This window comes from Eretmochelys imbricata, chromosome 8 (assembly GCF_965152235.1).
Source record: "Eretmochelys imbricata isolate rEreImb1 chromosome 8, rEreImb1.hap1, whole genome shotgun sequence".
Classification (NCBI taxonomy): Eukaryota; Metazoa; Chordata; order Testudines; family Cheloniidae; genus Eretmochelys; species Eretmochelys imbricata.
Genome location: NC_135579.1, coordinates 91,259,434 through 91,279,661, shown reverse-complemented (window position 1 = coordinate 91,279,661; position 20,228 = coordinate 91,259,434). Strand labels below are relative to the sequence as shown.

At 36.9% G+C, this 20,228-nt stretch overlaps 1 protein-coding gene across 8 annotated transcripts in view; it reads left to right on the top strand.

Annotated features, from left to right (window-relative positions):
• Positions 1-20,228, top strand: part of ATG4C (autophagy related 4C cysteine peptidase) — a 105,667-nt gene that overhangs the window by 18,123 nt on the left and 67,316 nt on the right. For 4 of the 8 annotated variants that reach the window (XM_077825196.1, XM_077825189.1, XM_077825190.1 and 1 more), the window contains exons 7-10: positions 1,621-1,757; positions 5,474-5,552; positions 6,220-6,296; positions 10,499-10,618. In XM_077825196.1, the coding sequence (XP_077681322.1) occupies positions 1,621-1,757; positions 5,474-5,552; positions 6,220-6,296; positions 10,499-10,618 (413 nt within the window). The other 4 variants (XM_077825188.1, XM_077825191.1, XM_077825195.1 and 1 more) reach the window with 4 other exon arrangements.

Here is a 20,228-nt window from a genome sequence, read left to right as displayed (position 1 = left end):
ACATCTGATTAGGATAATGGCACTCAAAATAGTTAAATGGAAAAAAGCATCCACAAATCTGCCTGGCATGTATAATTTCACTCCGATGACTTATTATTTGTTTCTAGGGAGTCTGTTGTTCTTTCTGCTAGATCTACTCTTTAAAATAAATAAAAATGGTTTACATTTCCCTTCCCTGTCTTCCTTTTTCCTTTTGGTGAAGTGCAGAAAGTGGTAGAGATTTTTCTTAAAAACAAAAAACTGTCAGTAATTTAATTTATTATGCATTTTCTTAAATATTAAGCTGCATTCTCTTTGCAACGAAAAGTCCCATTTCTTGCAGGAACATGTCCATGGGAAAGTTAATGCACCAGTTTCTAGTAGTAATAAATCTGATCAGTTCAAAGATGTGATCAGTCCAATAAACCAAGCACTATGGTTACCTGTTTTCTACTCTAACACGATGTATAGGACATCTCACAAACACAAATGCTTTTAAATACTTGGCTGTTATCACAGGTAGGGTAGATTAGGGCTCTGGTGGATGTGCAGAAGTGGAGGGTGACAAGACAAACTAAATGTGTAATAAAACTTTACACTAATAACTATGACAATCTAGGCTTTCAAATGAAAGCATAATGTATTACTTCTATAGCTGTGTTCAGTTGCCAAAATTATTACTTTCTATGGTCTACTGTACCTGATCTTGGGAGATAATACAGGAATATCATTCCTTTCTGTGATCAAGCTAGTTTTAAAGGGACATACTCAACTTAATTGTATATTGTAAACAAATTTCTTTACCATGTTACAATTAACACCTATGGGCAGGGGTCGGCAACCTTCGGCACACAGCCCATCAGGGTAATCCCTGCGGCCTGTGCTGCTTCCTGCAGCTCCCATTGTCCGGGAATGGCAAACTGCAGCCACTGGCAGCTGCGGAGAGCCGTGCCTGCGGACAGTCAACAGAAACAAAATGTCTCGCTGCCTGCCAGTGGATTACCTTGATGGGCCGCGTGCCGAAGGTTGCCAGCTCCTGCCTTAGGGTATTAAAAGTGAGAGAATTTTAAAAATCTAATGTAGTCTTAATTTAAATATTGGAAGTGGATTTTTTTGTCTTTATGTACTTTCTGAGTGGAGGAAGTAAAACAATAGTATTATATTTTTGTTTAACTCAGGATCTAATACTATATTGTTTGAACATTAATGTTTTAAAAAAGCTTTTCTTTGAGATATATATTTTTAAATACGAAAGTTAGTTCTAGGACCAAATTTTAAACTATCCATTTATTTTAAAACAAATAGAAGAAATGTTTCTCTGCTCTTCTCAATAACTACTTTCCTACACCCTATATGCCACTTATCCAAACTGTTGAACTCAACAATGTAACATATCTTTCTACATAATGCCACTCGAGGTAAGGAAAACGTGATTAGTTTCTATTAAAACAGGTTTTTTCCGAAAGACCATTTAATGTGGAGAGTGTATTTTTTCAGAAATGTACAGGTTTGGTTTATCGTGCTTAAATATAATTGTGTAGGCATATAAAATTTTGTAAAAGGTATTCAGTATATTTTTACTTCCAAAAAAATTACATGTGTACCTTACTGATGCTCAAGTATTTTCATTCTTATTTTCAGTTTACAGTTTGGATGTTGTTGATAGACAGTGCTCTTCTATGGGCTCTAAAAAAGCAGATATGAAAGCTGTAATTATATTAGTTCCTGTAAGACTTGGTGGAGAGAGAACCAACATGGACTACTTGGAGTTTGTAAAGGTATGAAATAAGAGTTCATTCTCTGTTTCAAACAGTAGCACTGGGTATGAAAAGATTCTTCATGGTGGTAATCTTCTAGCCATTAAATGCATGGTGATGATTTTACAGTTGTAAGTTGTAAAGTTTGACTTTACCGGTTTTAAATGTCAATATTACAAGATCACACACAATTGCAGAGCACATGATGTCCTATGGCAGGGGTTGTCAACCTTTCAAAGAAGAGCCATTTTTTATTTTTGTCTTTGACCAAAATATTTCGAGAGCCGCATCACACACAAAGTGTTGGGGTGCAGGAAGGAGTGTGGGCTGTGGGAGGGAGTTTGGGTGCAGGAGGGTGTTCCGGGCTGGTGCAGAGTGTTGGGGTGCAGGAGAGGGTGAGGGGTATGGGCTCTGGGAGGGAGTTTGTTGCAGGAGGAGGCTTCGGGCTAGGGCAGGGGGTTGGGGTGCAGGAAGGGGTGCAAGGTGCAGGGCTCTGGCTGGGGGGCACTTACCACAGGTGACTCCCAGCCAGCAGCACAGCAGGGCTCAGACAGGCTGCCTGCCTGCCTTGGCCCCACACTGCTCCCAGAAGTGTCTGGCTGCTGGCATGTCTCTGTGCGCCCCTTGCAGGGAGGGGGACAGCGGGTCTTTGTGTGCTGCCCATGCCCACAAGCACCACGCCCGCATCTGTGAGGACGGTGCTGGGGGCAGGGGCAGAGTGGGGAGCCCCTTCCCCTCTCCCCTCCACAGAGGCTCACAGGGACATGCGATCAGCCGGTCGCTTCCCGGAGTAGCCTGGGGCCATGGCATGCAGGCAGCCTGCCTGAGCCCTGCTGTGCCGGACAAAAAAAGTGTTCTATAACATAAGGTATTGAAGGGTCAGATTAAAGAGCCGCAGGTTGCCGACCCCTGGCCTATGGTAAAGCAGTGATAAATATTTCGTTGCTACAGTAATTTCCTGAAAAAGCACTAATGCAGTGACTCAAATTACAAATATAAATACCATAGATATACTAATTATTATTATCTGTGGTGTCTTAAATGAACTTTCATATTAACAAACACTCAAAAAATATAAACCAAGCTGCTTATTTTCTTGTCTGTTTTTTTAATCTTTAAATAGCGAATATTGAAGACTACCAGCTGCACTTTCACAGCTTATTCCTTCTATCTCTCTTTTTTCAGATTGAAGGGTTATAATCATTTGACCCAACTGACAGTTTTTGTGGCCATTATTTCATTAGCTGGAGGTTCTGATGACTCTGTATGTGGAAGAAGAGAGTGACGATTAAGAATGAAAAACCCACCAGTGTATCAAATTTCAGGACAGAGCCGGGAAACAAACAGTTTAGTGTAGGGTTTTTTTTGTCTATCTTCTCATCAACAAATATTCAGCTTTTTTAATTGAACACTTAAAAATGGTCTCTAAGAAACTAGACCATAATTCTCATGCCCCATGAGCACATGTTGGTAGTTTGCTGGTTGAAGGGAAGAACTTGCGTAACTCTGTTCCTTCGTCTTTACTATCCTATTGTTAATCACACAGATTCATCCTTTTGAGTCCCATCTAAATTTGTATGATTGGACAGTTTAAGGAGCTGCTCAGTGGCATTAAGATAATCTGAGTTGGGCACTTTTGTTACCATACCTATTTTTCCTTTCTCTTGATTATCTTGTTCCATTTTATCACAAAGTTTCAGAGAGAACTATGAAAAACTTTTATAACCAAGGAGGAGAGAACTATGAAGTCTTTTATTTAAAGTATGAAGTAGCTGTTCTGTCTTGATTCCTTTTTTGTGTGTCTAGTTGTTTTAGAAGAGCTTTTGCTCTTTGCTGGTTAAGTCTGGCACAGTGAAACATGTCCCTGGTTGTAGATCTGATCTAAGAACCCTATTCCCATTACAGTACTTCTGCAAAAGAGCTTTGGAATCGCTGAATGTGGAATCATAATACCTTTATTTGTAGGCTAACACACGCGCTGCTTTTGCCTCTATTTTCATAAGGGTTTCTGATCTTGTGTGGTCACTCTTCTTTAATGTGGGCTTTTGTATTGGTGTTGACCATTGTTTTACTGGAAAACGTGCTGTCATTTGCAGATATATCTCACGGGGGCTAGGATAAAAGGGGCTTCAGTTGCATGCATGCAATCATCCTGTCTTTGTAATTAATTGAAAGTGACTTAGTATCTTTGGTGTGGATTTAGGTATATGAAAACACAAACTTCCGAACTGAATTAAGTAAATAAGTGTTTACAAAGGATTTGGCAATTTGTGGATGATGGTTGTTACTTGATTGATTTTATAATACCTTTATACAAGAAAAGTACCTGATTACCATAGGGAAATCAGACCTTTGCTTTACCTAAGTAGCTCCTGTTTCAATTTTGGTGCACTGAAATAGGTTGAGTGGACACGGACTTAAACTGTTTTCTCCTCTTTATCTTATATGCATAAGCATGTTTTGTAATGTTTATTACCCCTTGGTAATATTTGAAATAAGTGGTATTTCCTCCTTACCTATTTAAACCACTCAGAAGTTGGTTTCCATGTTTTAATATCTTGGATTAGTAATGTGATAGCTCTGCAAAAGTAGAAATTTTGTTGTTTGTTAATATTGTCTTTTAAGGCCAAATTCCTTGTTGAGAGAGAGTCTTCACAATGTAATTGATGATATGTAATGGTCTTACCTTTAGTGGCTACAGCCCTAGAAATTGGGGCATAAGAGCCACTGCCATTTTAGCTCAAATGGTAGCCTTTTGGAGGTGGAGACACTAATTCCTCATTTTGGCCAATAATGGACATCAGAGTCCTTACCAGACTCTCTTCTATTCCCTGGTGTCTGCTATTCTGGGGGGGAATGTTTCTCCCTCTATCTCTCTACACTTCTAGAGGTTCCTGCATGAGGGGTGACACGTGTACTTCTGCCAAACCCCCTGCTGTTTACCCTCTTCAGGTAAACATATGATGTTTCTCTTCAAAACAGCCACACATTGGATCAGTGGGATTTTGGTGATCAAGAGGCAGCACTGGTGCACCTTTCTTATCTTCTCTTGTCTTTTAGGGTAACTGCTCTTAGAAGCAGCTGCAGCCTCTTCCTGTGAAGTAGGGCTTTTACCTATGAACAGGATGGAGGGACTCAGTGAAGGGCCACTGAACATAACACTATAAAATATGTAAAACTTCATGCCAGGCAGCCTACAGTGACTCCAACTTTTGTTATGTTACTTTTATTCTCTTCTAAACTGTCCTGCCTGTCTTTGAACTGTGAACACCTCAGAACAGATTGGGGTCATCCCTTCTTGAATGTCTCCCAGCCCGTGGTCAGTTATGCCAATCACAAGCATTCAAAAAATTTACTGAAAAATCATGATTGTTGTTTTTTTTTTAATATCAGCCTTATTTATCTTTTGATCTTTGAGTGCTTATGGCTTACATTTCCTAGATTTTTCTCCACAACCACAAGAGCTAGATACATGTTTTAAAATTGAGTACTGAGGTTCTAATATAATTGCATGACTCCAGGAGCTGGGGCTTTCAGAAGAACACCAAATCATGAGACTTGCAATAAAACTGTAAAAGTTGGCAACACTGGGCACTTCCATAAGTCATTCACCCTGACCTCACTCTACATGTGATGGTCAGGAAAAATTAAATGAATAAAGTTACACCAAGTTACTTTAATTCATCACCTTCTTCTGTTAGCCTTTAAATCTGAATTATTTAATATTTTGTTGGCAGGGAATTTTGAGTCTTGAGTACTGTGTTGGTATTATTGGTGGGAAACCTAAGCAGTCATATTACTTTGCTGGATTTCAAGGTTAGTGTTTTAATAAGAGATGTCTCTTTAGTGTTTTCCTTTTAAAAGCTAGAAAGTTAATATAGGATCAGTGGGAAGCAGAATGATTAAAATAGCAAAATGAGTACCTTATTAATTCATCATATCTGCCAAAGTCCAGGCATTTGTCATTTGCCCCACATAGTAATTGGATTCTGTAAAATGTACATTTAATTTCCTTTGTTTTATAAACAAGGCATAATTTATCTGTTTCACCAAAACTTTAGAAGCCTTTGCTGCTACTGTCTGGCAGTTCTTATTTACATATTTACTTTTTACCAGTTTAAGTAGTGCTAGTTGATGCTCAAATGACAAGCAATATGTTCTTCCTGTCAGGATGAAGTAGCACAATACATTTTTCATATGCAAACTCTAGAATATAATTGTGTGTTTGTAAAAGTAATTTTATCACCAAAAATTAAATGACAGTCTCATCACTTTATAAAAATTCTGCTTATACAAGCATATTTGATTATGCAAAAGTTAATCTGTCCTGCAAAAACCGATGCTTCCGTCAATGAATATCAGTCTGGCAAGCAGTTACTTGCTGGCTTTTTTTTTTTCAGCTGTTCTGCATAGAAATTGGATTGTAAGCAGTGTAATAATAAGGTGTTTTTTGAATTACTTGTCTTCTGTTTTGTCCTTGTAGATGACAGTTTGATTTACATGGATCCTCATTACTGCCAATCTTTTGTGGATGTCAGCATAAAGGATTTCCCTCTTGAGGTAGTGTGGATAAAGAGCTGGTACTGTTTTTTTCCCATATGAATCAAACACTAATTATTTAGAGCTGTTCTAGCTATCTGTATTTTTACAGTTTTAGTTACATGTTATTTGTCAAATTTTTGCCCTTCTTTATAGACTTATAATCAACAAAAATGACTAAAGGTTAAATACTTGATAGTGGATTTTAATTTATTATGTACTTATTACTTCATTTATCTTTGTCTGTATCTTGTTATATACCAGAAACCCTCCACAAATAAATGATCATGCCACTAAGTAATTTTTCGTTATAGACAGCTAGGCAGTACCAGCGAGCTTAAACATTACACATGGGTTCTCTTAAAATAATAATAATGAATTGGTGTCAGAAATATATGTTAGAGTGTAATAGGGTTCAGCTTTGTTTTGAACTTTCGGCTATACAAATTTACTCTCTGCTTCTTTGACCAGTAATTTTCAGTGTGTTGTCTAGGCAGACTTGGTGATTACCATTTCAGTACTGTTGTCTACTCGTAATTACTTTATAGGTCATTTATTTAGCTTCTTAGATCAGAATTTTCCATTGTTGTATTGCTTTTACTGATGTCTTCTATGCTGTTCCTCTCAACAGATTGTTTTATTATTATTTTTAATCAAGTTAGCTCCATGGATCAGTAGCTTTCAAGGACTTGTCAAGTCTGAAAGTGTAGTTACTGTTTCTTTTTTTAGCTATGGCATGCTGTCTCCTTCAGGTTATAGTTAATGCATCCTGTCAGGCTCTGTCTAGGTCTTGAAAAATCAGACTTTTACATTAGTATTTTCTCCCCTTCTCCTCCGACTCACATAAAAAAAAAAAAGGAGTAAATCCAGGGAAAGGTACTAAAGAACTGCATTTACAAGCAGCCCATAGACAAGCCAATATGTCCCCAGTACTCATGCTAAAAGAGGTATTCAGTACAGCAGTTTAAAACTTCTCCTTCTGGATCCTGTGATGTCCAGCCCTTACATGAACCTCTCTGAATGACACTTTATCAGCTACGAAACCCATCTGGGGCCTGCTCTTGTTGACTTCATTGCGCACCCAGGGTTCACAGCAGCTTGCAGGATCAGGCCACTAGAGCATAGAGCTGGTGTCTAGACTGTAGTTTTTAGCACTGGGGTTTTTCCAATTAAAAATTACAAAACCTAAAACACAATTTCACAAAACCACACCATATTTGAGGAGGGAGGAACATTTGCTTGCCCTCTATTAGTTGGTACCAGCAGGGTTCTATGGCTGTGATGTCACCAGTATAATGAATACAATGGTAACACTTAAAGTTTTGCTGCAAATACTTGCGCAGGGTTGGAGGTGGGGGAAGAAATACTCTTTTAAGCTTAAATGTTGTGAGTGCATCCTTTAACCTGCTAATTGGGGAATTCAGCACATTCTTAAACTGATGACATTTAGTTAAATGTAAAACATAAGTCAAATGGTTTGTAATGAAGTATACAACTATATTGTGGCCCCAAAGCTGTTGCTGCTGTATAACAATTGGTTTAAAAACAGAGAGAAGAGCAGGAATTATTTGAATTTCCTTGTCTAACACTATTGTGAGTAAAGCGCAATTAACATACCAACTTCAAAGAGGTAACATGCTGAAGTCAATCGTAATATCTTAATCAAAATATTATCAAATAGGGTGTTCAGCAGAACTGTTTAGACCCCTTTTAAGCTTACATAAACACTAGTAAATTTTAAAACCTAGCACGGGGTTAAACCAATAATGAAACTAATTTTAATGTTTAATTTTAACAAGATGCTTTAATGAAGGTGTCATGTAGTCTGAGATTATAAAGTTCCCCCTAGAAAACTAGTGGTTCTGAATTTAAAAAGAAATATAGGTCGTTTTTATAGTCTCAAACAAAAAAAATGTTCTATACTTCAAACTTTCTTCATTTTATAGTGCCCTTCTGAGGTCCTCAGATGGAAGTTGGTAAATGACTAACTTTATTTGTATTAGGATAGTGCCTGTAGACCCTAACTAGCATCAGTGTCCCATCCTGCTAAGCACTGTGCAAGTGCATAATAAAATACAGTCCCTGCCTTGAAGATCCTACAGTCTAACTAGATAAGAGGTGGGAGTCATAGAGCAGCTCAGGGAGCCAGGAATAGAACCTACATCTGTGGGCTCCTAGTCCAGTGATTTGTGCACCAGAGTGTGCTGCTGGGTGTCATTAATATGAATTTGCAAGTAATAATATACTTTAAATGTATTTTGAAGATGCAGAAGCAGCCAGCTTGGCTTGATCACTTCATATTGCTTTTCTGGATACAGGATTGTGTATTGGAAGGTCATGCTCAGTGCATTGAATAGTAATGTATGAGTTGTCCAGAAGTGTCAGAAAGTAAACAGAAATTGCTCTCTTAAGGTGGATAATAGCTTGTTAGCTTTCTCTATAGGAAATATTTTCAAAATTGACAAATTGTCCAGAATAAGTTGGAAATCAATCCAGTCTGTGCTGGCTTCTAGAATCCATTTGTTGGATGAGTGAAAAAAATATGCCTATCCACTTCTCTCTGTGGTAGTGACTTTCACAGCATTAATAAGACTTCTCCTAAACATTCTACAAAACTAGTCTTAGGATGTTCCAATACCACCAATAACAAATTAATGTTACTGTTCGAATGCTTTTCTTAAAGCAGACTCCCAGTATCTAACCTTGGTTAACTGTGAACTGCATAATATTTGGGCAGTATTAGGGAAAACACAATAAATAGGTGTCTCAGTCTTGCAGAAATATAACTTGCTAGTCTTTATTGATTTTGTAACAAAATTTAATGTAAAATGTAGACTGTTTTATTTGTAATTGGACCAGTCAGTAGTAAAGAGCAGTACATGCCAATAGTGTACAACTACCACAATGAGAGAAACCTTAAAATTTTATGTAGCAATCTGTACTCTTGCAGATCTGCTTTGTACCGAGTTCAAAAATGAAAAGTAGGAAGGTGTTAGGAAGAGGGATTCTACACCAATAGAGTGTTGGATATTAGCTTGCTTTTTGCTGTTTCTGTAGAGCCAGGTTAGAATTTAACAACTGTTATTTTGACACAAGGATAAGCTAACTGAGTTTGTGCCTGATGCATATCTACATATGTATTTCACATTACTTCCTTTCATAGCGGAAGTACTCAGAGAATAAAACTACTAGTCCAGTCTCAGTAGACCATGAAATGTGGAGCACTAAGATTTGTTAGATTTAAATACTAAGCTATTATAAGAGGATTAATAGTGATTTAATGGAGGGTCTGGGGTATGGATAGCTCTGAGTAGTAGTAGGATACAGAGCCTTACCCCTTTAGATCACTGACTGCAGCCTAGATCAGTAGTGACCAAATGGTTTAACCATCAGGTGGCTATACTGCAACATGTGAAATCAGTTAATGACTTTTGTCCAGCTCAATAAACACGAAACTAACAATTGTTGCCCATGTTCAGTCTCCATGCCCATTTAATTACTACAGAGTGTGAAGTGAAATACCCTATATGTGTTCTTTCTAGATCTGGGTGAAGTAGTGGGGGGAAGTTTGCACCGCTAGCGCTCGTAGTTTCCATTTCGAAGGCTGTCAATGTGTCATCTATCATAAGAACAAATTTTGCATTTAAAATAAAAATCCTTGTGTGTAAAATATGAAGTGGATTTTTGTGGTTGTGGTATGTTGTAGTACTCGGCCCTTTTTTTTTTTTTTAACCCACTTCTCTTGCTAATGAAAATACATTCCATCATTTCTCTTTTAGGGAGGTGTGGGGGAAAAGGGGGAAATGGGAAGTGGTGGTAGAGCAGTAATTGTAAGAGTGCAATTACTGCTACAAATGCACTTTGCAGAGCAGCATTCACCTTCTCTACCTTGGAAATGTTCATAAAATGCTCTCTAGAGCCTCCAACTTTTGACAGATTTCACATCCTTTTTTGGACTGGCATTAATGTGGCCTAATGTGGAAGTTTGGTAAATAGAATATAAACAGTACTAGCTTATATGGTCTTATGAATGTCCAGGGGTGAAATAACTTGAATGTTTTGGGGAACAGAAATAACTTTAAAGCTTGTACTGGTTTTGGAGCGTATGTGGCATAGTGAATTATATGTTAAAACCATTACTAGAAAGGCATGTGCATTGATATCTGTGCCTTCCTCAAATCTTTAAAAGATATTTTAAAATGTTTTTATCTCCATAATTGCAGTCATTTCACTGTCCTTCCCCCAAAAAGATGTCATTCAAAAACATGGATCCCAGCTGTACAATAGGATTTTATTGTAGAAACATGCAAGACTTTGAAAGAATTTCTGAAGAAATAACTAAGGTAAGTGTTGAAATTATGAAATTGATATCTGTCTGATACCCACTATCAAGAACTACAATAGTATGTACTGTATATACTAAGGATAGAAAATAGTCTTATCTATACTAAATGGAACCCATCCTGTTCTAGAAATAGGGGTTATTGATGAAGTACAAACATACAAGAATTCTAGAATATTTTTACATCCCATAATATGAACATGTAAAGTCGAAAAGGAGAATAACTTCTGTAATTGTGTGTTAAGAGATGATTGCTAGGAGAAGATGAGTATAAGAGACAGACTGAAACAAACTAGTGTAGTATCTGTTATGTAGACTCAGTATAAGATTATTCCACTAGGTGGCACTATTGAAATGAAAATATTTTTGCAGACAGCACCTTTTACAGTCATTGGATTGTCTTCTACCTGAAGAGGAATTTTTAAAATGCAATCCATCCCTTGGAGATGAAATTTTTAAGAAATGGAAATGTTTGAGCAAAGCAAAACTGTGCATTATTTCTTGTTAATATAAGTGCTTTTTTGATTACATTTAAAGATAAAGCAATATTTTTATGACTTGGAAGCATTGTTTTAAATTAGCAAAGCAGGTATCATACAGTAAATCTGCCTAATCATGTCCATTCCACTTTAAGAACATAGGAATAGGTTTAATTAGGTAGGTTTGAATTTAATTGACAGATGTTTTCTGCTAGACTATTGCAGTGTATGATTGCCAATAATGTGATACAGTGCTAATGTGTGTTGTGTTAGCTATGGTACCAAACAACCAAATGTTTTATTATCAAAAATTGCCTATAAAAGGATTCAGCAATAACAAAAGATGCATCACGATATTAATACATTTGACATAATGGTTTTCACATCTCTGCAAGGAATTAAGGTTTGTACAACACTTAGAAAATATAACTTTCTATGTAAGTGGTAAATATTTTTATTAGATAAGGTATGAACCAATAAGTAATATCCAGATTTTAAACTTAGTAACCACATATAGTGGTCAGTAGATTTTTGGTTAATGCTGAAGTTTTTTCTTTTGTATGATTCAGACATGGAGAACTAGAAAGTAGATTTAGAGGACAGGAACAATAGAGACATGGAATGAAAGTTTATAAAGAAAAGTTTCTTTATGTTTAGTTTATCTGCCCTGCTGTGTTTGAGAGGAGTTTTAAGAAAATGACAGAATAATGAATGAAAAATTGAGATATGTAAGAAACTTCTCTTATTTTTTTTCCATTGTCTTCCTCTTAAATCTCAGGCCAGGTGAGTTTCTCTCCCCATCCATTTGTTGAATGCTCTGAAACAGCATCTAGTTTAGTGTCAAAGGAACTGATTTTAGTCTTAAAACTATTTTACTAGCATTTTGGATTGGGGCTCTTTAATATTAATATGATGACAGCAATGTAAGTATACCCAAAAATAGATCATGTATTTTCCGAAAAAATAGGAAAGTTTTCATATGAATATTGTGTGAAGAACAGTCCTACTGTCATCCTCCAGTCTGCCCCATCAGTTTGTTCATTTTTCCTGCTCTGCCTCTGACTACTACTTTTCTGTTCATTTATTATCACTTTAAGAGTAACTTAATGCCTTGAATGGTAGCACGGTGTACTTCCAAGTGGGGACACCCAGGTTAGGTTAATGAAGGACTTCAGATTCTTGCTTCTGTAGCAAGTGAAGTAATAGGGTTCTGTAGACTCAGCCTCTGAGACTTGCTGCTACTGGTTTTAAAACACAGTGTAGATATATCCTTGAAATCACAAAAAATAAAGTTGTTAATCTTTGAAAGTAAATTACTGACAATGTACTTTAAATTTTTACAAAAATTTAAAGAAATGTAGCTAAATTCCTGTTTTGGAGAGAGAGAGTGGTTCTCGGGCTGCAGAGCTGTTTTTGTCATGCTTTTGCATCATCTCATAATTCATTCAAGCAATGATATTTCTGGTACAGGATAAAGCTTTCCCTGTGTGTACAAGTGTGTGTGTGTGTGTGTGTGTGTGTGTGTTTTGTAAGCCAACTAAATTGAAAAACAAGCAGCTCTTTGAACACTGTTCAGTTACTTTGTTCATGTTTTTTTAGAATGAATGTTTCTTTGATAAAAATGCGACAGTGATCAAATTTGTACTATAGGTTTCCCAAAAAACGGAGGTTGTAGGAGTGATTGTAAAAAATATATATACATGTTTGAGAACCACAGGGATTTATTCATTTGGAAGTGTGTCCTCTCTGTCATCTATATCCATTGAGCAGATACTATAGAAATAAATGCTTTAGAAACATTGCTTAGCAGTCAGTTAATGGGACTCAGCATGTCAAATTAATGAGATCTCTTCTGATAATTGTCTCCTGTTCACGTGAACGTCTGGGCGGAAGTATCTTCTATAACAAATATTATGTACATACACACTTTTGCATTAACTTTTTTGAAAGCTAGAATACTGATTAAGAAACCCACGTCCGGAATTTGCCCATTGACTTGGAAGGTAGTGGTAGTCCCTGAGGGATATGCAATTCGGAAATAATTGCTCATTTTAATCAAGTTCCATACTGCAGTTGTTTTATGATCAGCTTTCTGCTACCTTTTCTAGTTTACTTTCTCTTTCTCTCTAATCTTTTATAATTTCCCTTAGTATTTAGTACTCGGAGAGGTGTCAGAGTAATGGCTCTAGAGAATGAAGTCTTCTGTCATCTCCCATGCTGCCTCATTCATGTATCTCAGTCCTGACCTAGAGGGACCACCTTTAGGGGGTGAGACAATGGTTCAGTCTCGTTACTACTTTGGCTTCTCTGAAACTGTGGTGATGGTTTTTGTGTTGCAGACCACATGTCATTTAGGAGCTGGACTATGTGTACTAACCCATTTCACAGGCCACCAAGCAGCTGCCATGTGACTGTCAGTTGCTACTGACCCAGGGCTGGCTTCATCTAATGACCTAGTGATGAAAGGCTCTATATAAAATTACGCAGTCCCCTGAGATGTACAGTCTTTCTTCTTGTCTAAACTTTTTTCTTTCTTCCCCAGTACTCATTCTTTTCTTTTTTCCTTTTTCATTGCCTTCTGCTCATCGCAGTTGTCTGCATGTCTCTCACTTTCTCCTTGCCCTACTCTTTAGGTTTCACAGTACAATAATAGAATGAATTAAAATAATCTAGAATAAAGTGGAAAATTGCAGAGCACAGTAAAAATTGCAGAATCTGATTTTACTTGGAGCATAATTTTCCAGTGCCTTACTTTTTTAAAATAGCTCATACTGTTTAAATATCTATTTAAGATTTTTAGTGCTTCAGATTGTTTTTCATTAAGACAAATTATTTTTGGAGTTCATAGTTTGATCACTTCAATGCAGATTATATCTGTAGACTAATGTAGCTTTGCATGTACTATAGCTGTGTATCGAGATTTACTTTCAAAGGTGATCAGCAATTATTTTTTAACTTCAGTGGGTGTTGAATCCCTTAAACAGTGGAAAGCACATTTAAGCCCTTTTGTATATGGGCCAATAGCACCTACTATTAAAACTTTTATTTGTACCTGTGACTGATCACCCTTAGTAAGAATAGCTTCCTTGATAGAGGCTCAGCTTCCTCGTCTCTGAGGAGACAGGTGGTATGTCTACACTGTATTGTAAATCCAGGTCTGTGGGACATGGGCTTGTGGACTCGGTATTTCCAAGCCCACGATTGAGTGTCCACATGGCATCGTAAACCTGGGTTTACAATTGCTGGACCCTGGTCTCTGTCATACTAATGTATCCATCCTGCATTGCACAGACCTTCTGACTCCAGTCTGCAGCGTGAGCTGCATCCACACTGCAGAATGACAGAGCTTGGACCTGAGTCTGAGGAATTTGGACTCTGACACACCCTCCTGGCAGGGCCTTAGGACCTGGGACCTGAGTGTTTGCTGACCTGAGTCAGATTGATTTGTGTGGGAACTGACGAGGGGCTTGAGCTCAAACCTGAATCAGAACCCAAGCTTAGTGTGCAGTGTGGACATACCCAGGGAGGTTTCTGACATGTAATTAAAGCAGTCTGATAGCATTTTTAGTCCACTGTCAGATTTATCTGCTCTTGAGCTGGCTTATTTCCCTTAAATGTATATGTTTAAACTTAATAAAAGTATTGATGGCTATAGGTGCTCTGTCTCTGCCATAAAAATGCTTCCACAAATTCCAGAAGGTGCTAACCTGCCCACAAATCCTGCTTGCAATTCAAGAGATGACAGAAGATATGAAGATTGTTCTGCAACTTGTTCCACACGAGTGGAAGCTAATGGACTTCTCCATGTGTAGTGGTTCAGTTCGCGTGTGTGGAACAAGTTGAAGATTGGGGCCTGAAACTCCAAGTGTAGCTATTGTTTCATGAGGAGGCTGAGTTAGAAACATATTTATTTACCAGAAGAAGTGGGCTATTGAGAGTCTGTGCAGTTTTATTCTAATGTGACAAATGAAAATAAAAACAAATATGCATGTTGTAAATTATGTGTGACTGTAATTAGATCAATACACCCAGGGACTTTATCCCTTCATTTTCAATTAACAGTTTATCCGGTATGTTATCTTGCATTATAGATGCTGAAATCTTCATCTAAGGAGAAATATCCCTTGTTTACTTTTGTAAAGGGTCATTCTAGAGACTATGACTTTGCCTCCAGTCCACTCCATGAAGAAAATGACCTTTTCTCCGAGGATGAAAAGAAAAGATTAAAAAGATTTAGTACAGAAGAGTTTGTCTTGCTTTAAGGACATTTTACAATAGGGTCCTGGCAGCTGTCTAGGAGAACACTTGCCCTTAAAAAAAAAAAAAATCACACAACACAAGACAAGCAATATTGAAATTGATCTATTTTCATAAAGATTATCATGTCGTATATGTTCGGTCTTTAAAATGTCACTTATAAATGTAATTAATTATTTTTGTTTGTTCATTGATAGTTGGATGAATATGATGACACTTTTTGCTAGTGAAGACAGATAGCATTATTTAGAGCCAGACACAATGTAGTGTGGTTGGGTACCATGCATACCCTCCTGGATAGCTCTGCCAATGAGCCTCAGTCTTGTCTTGACCTGCAGTCCGCACTGCTGTTCCAGTCCTGAACAGTCTGCCAATTATGTGGTGGTTTTGTGATGTGGACATGTCATCTAGTTTTGAGACTACTGGATTGTTTCCAGTTGTAAGCAAAATCTGAATCTAGGGCTCCTGAAGAAAAAGCCTTGTTCATTTAATCTATTTTGCTGCCTACGCCCCTATAATGGTTAATAATGTAACCATGAGATACCTTTCTAGCATTGCACTACTCAAGATGTAACTTTGATATATCAATAGTAATTGTTAGCTACAATCCAGATGCAATTATATAAGCAGAATTGTGAGTTAAGGTACTATTTAGCAATATAATTTTATAATGGCTACTCATTAAACTTCTTGTTGAACCTTAAAATCAGGAATGAATATGAAGTATTGGCTTTTCCCTACCATTTTTAAAGGTTATGTTATTAATATTAACTGCAACCAATCAAAGCAGATAGACCGTTATTAAATGGGAGCAGTGTTTGTTTCCTGTCTCTACAATGTAATTTTGAGACTTCTATTCCTACCCATGCAGCTTCTAAATCAGAGCATAAAACAGCAAATTGGGGGTAGACAGTAAATATTCTGGGATATGATCTTCTGGTATGTGCCATTACTGTACACTCTTTGTAGTGATTTTAGATGTACAGAACATCTAGCAAATAAATCTACATGAACAGTTTCATGCTTTAACAGAGCAAATTCAGAATTTAAAATACACATTTAACACTGCCTACAAATTTAAAAATAACTTTATTAAAGTGTGAGATTAAATGCATGTACTTTTGAACAGTAGTGGTAAATTTCTCTTGTTCGAATTCTTTGAATTCTGGATCTAAAAAAATATTGAGGTGCAAATACTCTGTAATAAGGTAAATTTTATTGTATTGTAAATGAGCTATTAACTTATTCTAAAGTGCCATTTAGGCACAGAATGCACAAATGTTGTCTACCCAAACAATAAATATTCTATGTATCACTAAAGTAATTTTTTTCCTTTTATGAGAACAGCGTAGTAGTTACTAGTAGGCAGATTTTAGGCAGATCTGGGACAAACGCATGTTCGTACCAGAGTTGAGTTGTTCATTTTCACATTTGTTCATTGAGTTACCACTCCAAAAAAGGGGGATTGTTTTTCAGTTTCATTGGTTTTCATTTAAAAAAAAATTCTCCAGTTGATTGGATATGGTAATCTGCTCCTTATTAAATAATATTTTTAATCAGTATAATATTACTTTTAGGTCCTGCATATACATAAGGAATCAGTTAGGGCTGATCTTGTTTGATATTTTTTCCTTAATAATCCGGAAGTAGTAGTAAAATTAACGTGTTAATGAAACGCAGATTCTAATTTGGGAAGAATTGTGAATACTAGTGAGGACTAGAAAATACTATAAAGATATTGTAGATTTGAGTTTGCATTTTTCTAATGCTACTTTTGCTGTGGAAAAATAATGCAAAAAATAAATATTAGGGAGTATGTCCGGAAAACAAAACTACTGAACAAGACCAATGTGGGACAGTGGACAACAAATTAGACATGATCTTGCACTTAAGAGAAAAAAAGGCCAATGCAATTTTGGGCTATGTATCTAGACACTCGTGTCATAAAACCGGGAGGTAATAATTCTTTCTGATCTCACTGATAGTTTCGTTTCTGCTGCTGCCTCTTTACCAGGAAGGTATTAACAAATTAAAGTTCATAGAAGAACAATAAAAATGATCAGGGGCCTGTAAGCGTGGATTTAAGGCAAATTAACAAATATGTATGGCTTGTTAATCTATTACTAAGGGGAGGGCATGACACTTCAGAAATATTTAATGTATAAACACTGGTGAGGAGAGGAGGAATTACTTGGGTGGTACAAGGACATATAACTTTCTGAAAACTTTCCGAAAACTAAACGGAAAACTTCATACAGGAGAATATTATGCTCTGTAACACTCACAAGGAAGTGTTGGAAGTCCCATCACATGTGACTGACCCAAACACTAACAAATGTACAATAAGGAATAATTACGCTTATGGTGAACTAGATAAACTAATAACATCCCTTCCGTTTCCAGTTTCTATTCCTGTAATAATAAAATAATAAAAATAAATTTAGTATGCCTAAAAGGCTTTAATGCTTGGGAGTTTACAAGTAACTTTTTAAGCAAGGAACCAAAAGTGGCATTTAGTTTAGTGAATATTTTTTGAAGTGGATATCCAGTAGACTTTTTCCTGACTCTATGAAATACTTAGTTTTGATCATGGGGAATAAATTTGCTACAGGAAATGTTAGAATAAGGCTGTATGTAAGCATGTATATACATTAAAATATCACATCTCTGTTAAAAGAAATGTCCCTCCATTTCCTATTAGAGGCCGCATTCTTTACAGCAGTAACCGTAACTGAGCTGCTAATCTGACGGATGTCAGTTTTGTCCCATGGTGGATAGCTAATAAGCAGAATTAAATTTTGAAACTGGAGTGGGTTTGAGAGGGAAGGACATATTTGCAAAGTGAGAAAGATTAGGTTTGGTATTTAAACTAAAACAAAATTACCTGGGCTAGGTAACTTTATAAATCGTTCATCTAAGAGTGAGTCTGTTTGCCACAATTATAGACTTCAATTCAACAAGCCATTTCAGCATGCTTTAACTTTAAGCGTAGTACTTCCTGTTTTTAATAAAACCTTCTTGCAGCAAACTTACCTACAAATGGATTATAGGTAAAAGTACCTACTGCAGTACAATGCATGTAACTTTTAACCTAGTATGCTGACTAAGGATTGCCATTTCCTCCGCCTTTGCTCCATGGGGGAAGTTACGCTTACATCAGAAAATAAAACATGCATGTAACCACACAAGATAACGGTCTATAGATATGCATGTAAGAATTATTTTATGTACATGAGAAGAACGGATTGGCATTCTGACTGTAAATAGAAATAATTTTATTGTAAATAAACGTTAAATATAAAATGTATCTAAACACTTCAACAGGTTCACATTGTTCTAGTATCTGTAAGAACATTTTCATTTCTTACTCTTCTAACTTGTGAAGAAGGCCCAATGGTTGAAATACCTTAGCTAACTTAATTTTAATGATAGACCTTTTGTTCAGTGTCTATTTATGATAGATAGGAAAACTTACATAGCAAAACTGTCAATAATGTTAAGACAGCTGGTGATGATGTTTTTGGGTCCTTTAGTCTATCAAGATAGCTTGCCACTCAGAGCCAGCTGCACAAATTTGTTAGAAACTGGTAGCAATTTTCAGCTACCTTTTCTCTCACTTCTCCAGCTTCCATCTTGTTCCTTTTTCCATGTTGGTGATTTAGGTAAATGCCCCAAAATCTGTGTCAATAAGCATCTAACAAAGAAAGGGGAGTCGGGGACAGAAATGAAAACTGGGGAATCTTTTGAAGGATTTAATTATAATTCTATGGTACTTCTTGGGAAAAGTAGGGCAGTCCAGGCCAAATTCCAGCTTGGGTACTTAAGGGAGAATTTAAGTTTTCCACTTGTACTTTCAATGAAATATGGTGCTTATTTCTGGCCTTAATTTTTTTTCCCCCATCCCTCTTGGTCAGATCACTTGCAGCCTCTGTTCTGTAACCTCTCTTTCCTGTATTCCTGGCCAATTTGATATGTTACCATGGATTTAACTATCATGTCTATGTTAGCGACTCTTGCAAGTCCTTCGCTACCCATGACATTTCACCTTTGGTAGTCCTCATCTCTACCTGTCTACATAGTTTTCAAAATGCCCGATACTAGGCATCAGTATTTTAGAAATACAGTGAGTTTCATGACTTTTCTCTGTTGCCCATAAAGCTAGTTACGTAGGACTTGAAACCTAATAGTTCAAGATTCTAACCCCTTCCAGTCTTACTTTCTGTTTAGAGCCCATTGTCCCAGTGGAAAATGGCTAGGGCACAGAAAGAAGACCTAAGAACTTCTGACACATGGGGTTTGGAAAGCATTCTAGTATATTTCCTGACTCCAGCACAGGCAAGCTCACAGGTTGTCCTCATCCCTGAAGGTCCATGTACAGTGGTGACACAAGTTAAATTACCAAGTTACTAGAAATAAATGTTTTTCTGTAACTACAGGGGACTTTAATTGGAAACTATGTTAATCGCATAGTAATTATCTTTACTTCTACTGCATTATCTCCTGAAAACTGTGCAATTAATTTGTGTCATCACTGTTGCTGCTGCTGCCTTCAAACACAAACCAACTGTGCATTAGTTACTCACACACCCAGCAGTGGCCTATATTCTTAAGTGGCTTATACAAATCATTGACTGATTAGTTACTTGCTTCCTTGATGGAACCAGCCTCTCAATATCATGGAATGTGGCTTCTTTCAAATAGGCCTGTTCTTTCCCCACCCAATAAATGTTTCTGCTGTTTCCTTTCTTTTCTGAGGACGGGCACATTTTTGTTTATCAAGTCTAATAGCAGTAGGAGTCACCTCTGCCAGAGCTTTGAATAACTAGCTGGGACTTTGTCTTCTGCATCTAGCAAGGGCATATGCCTCCATTTATC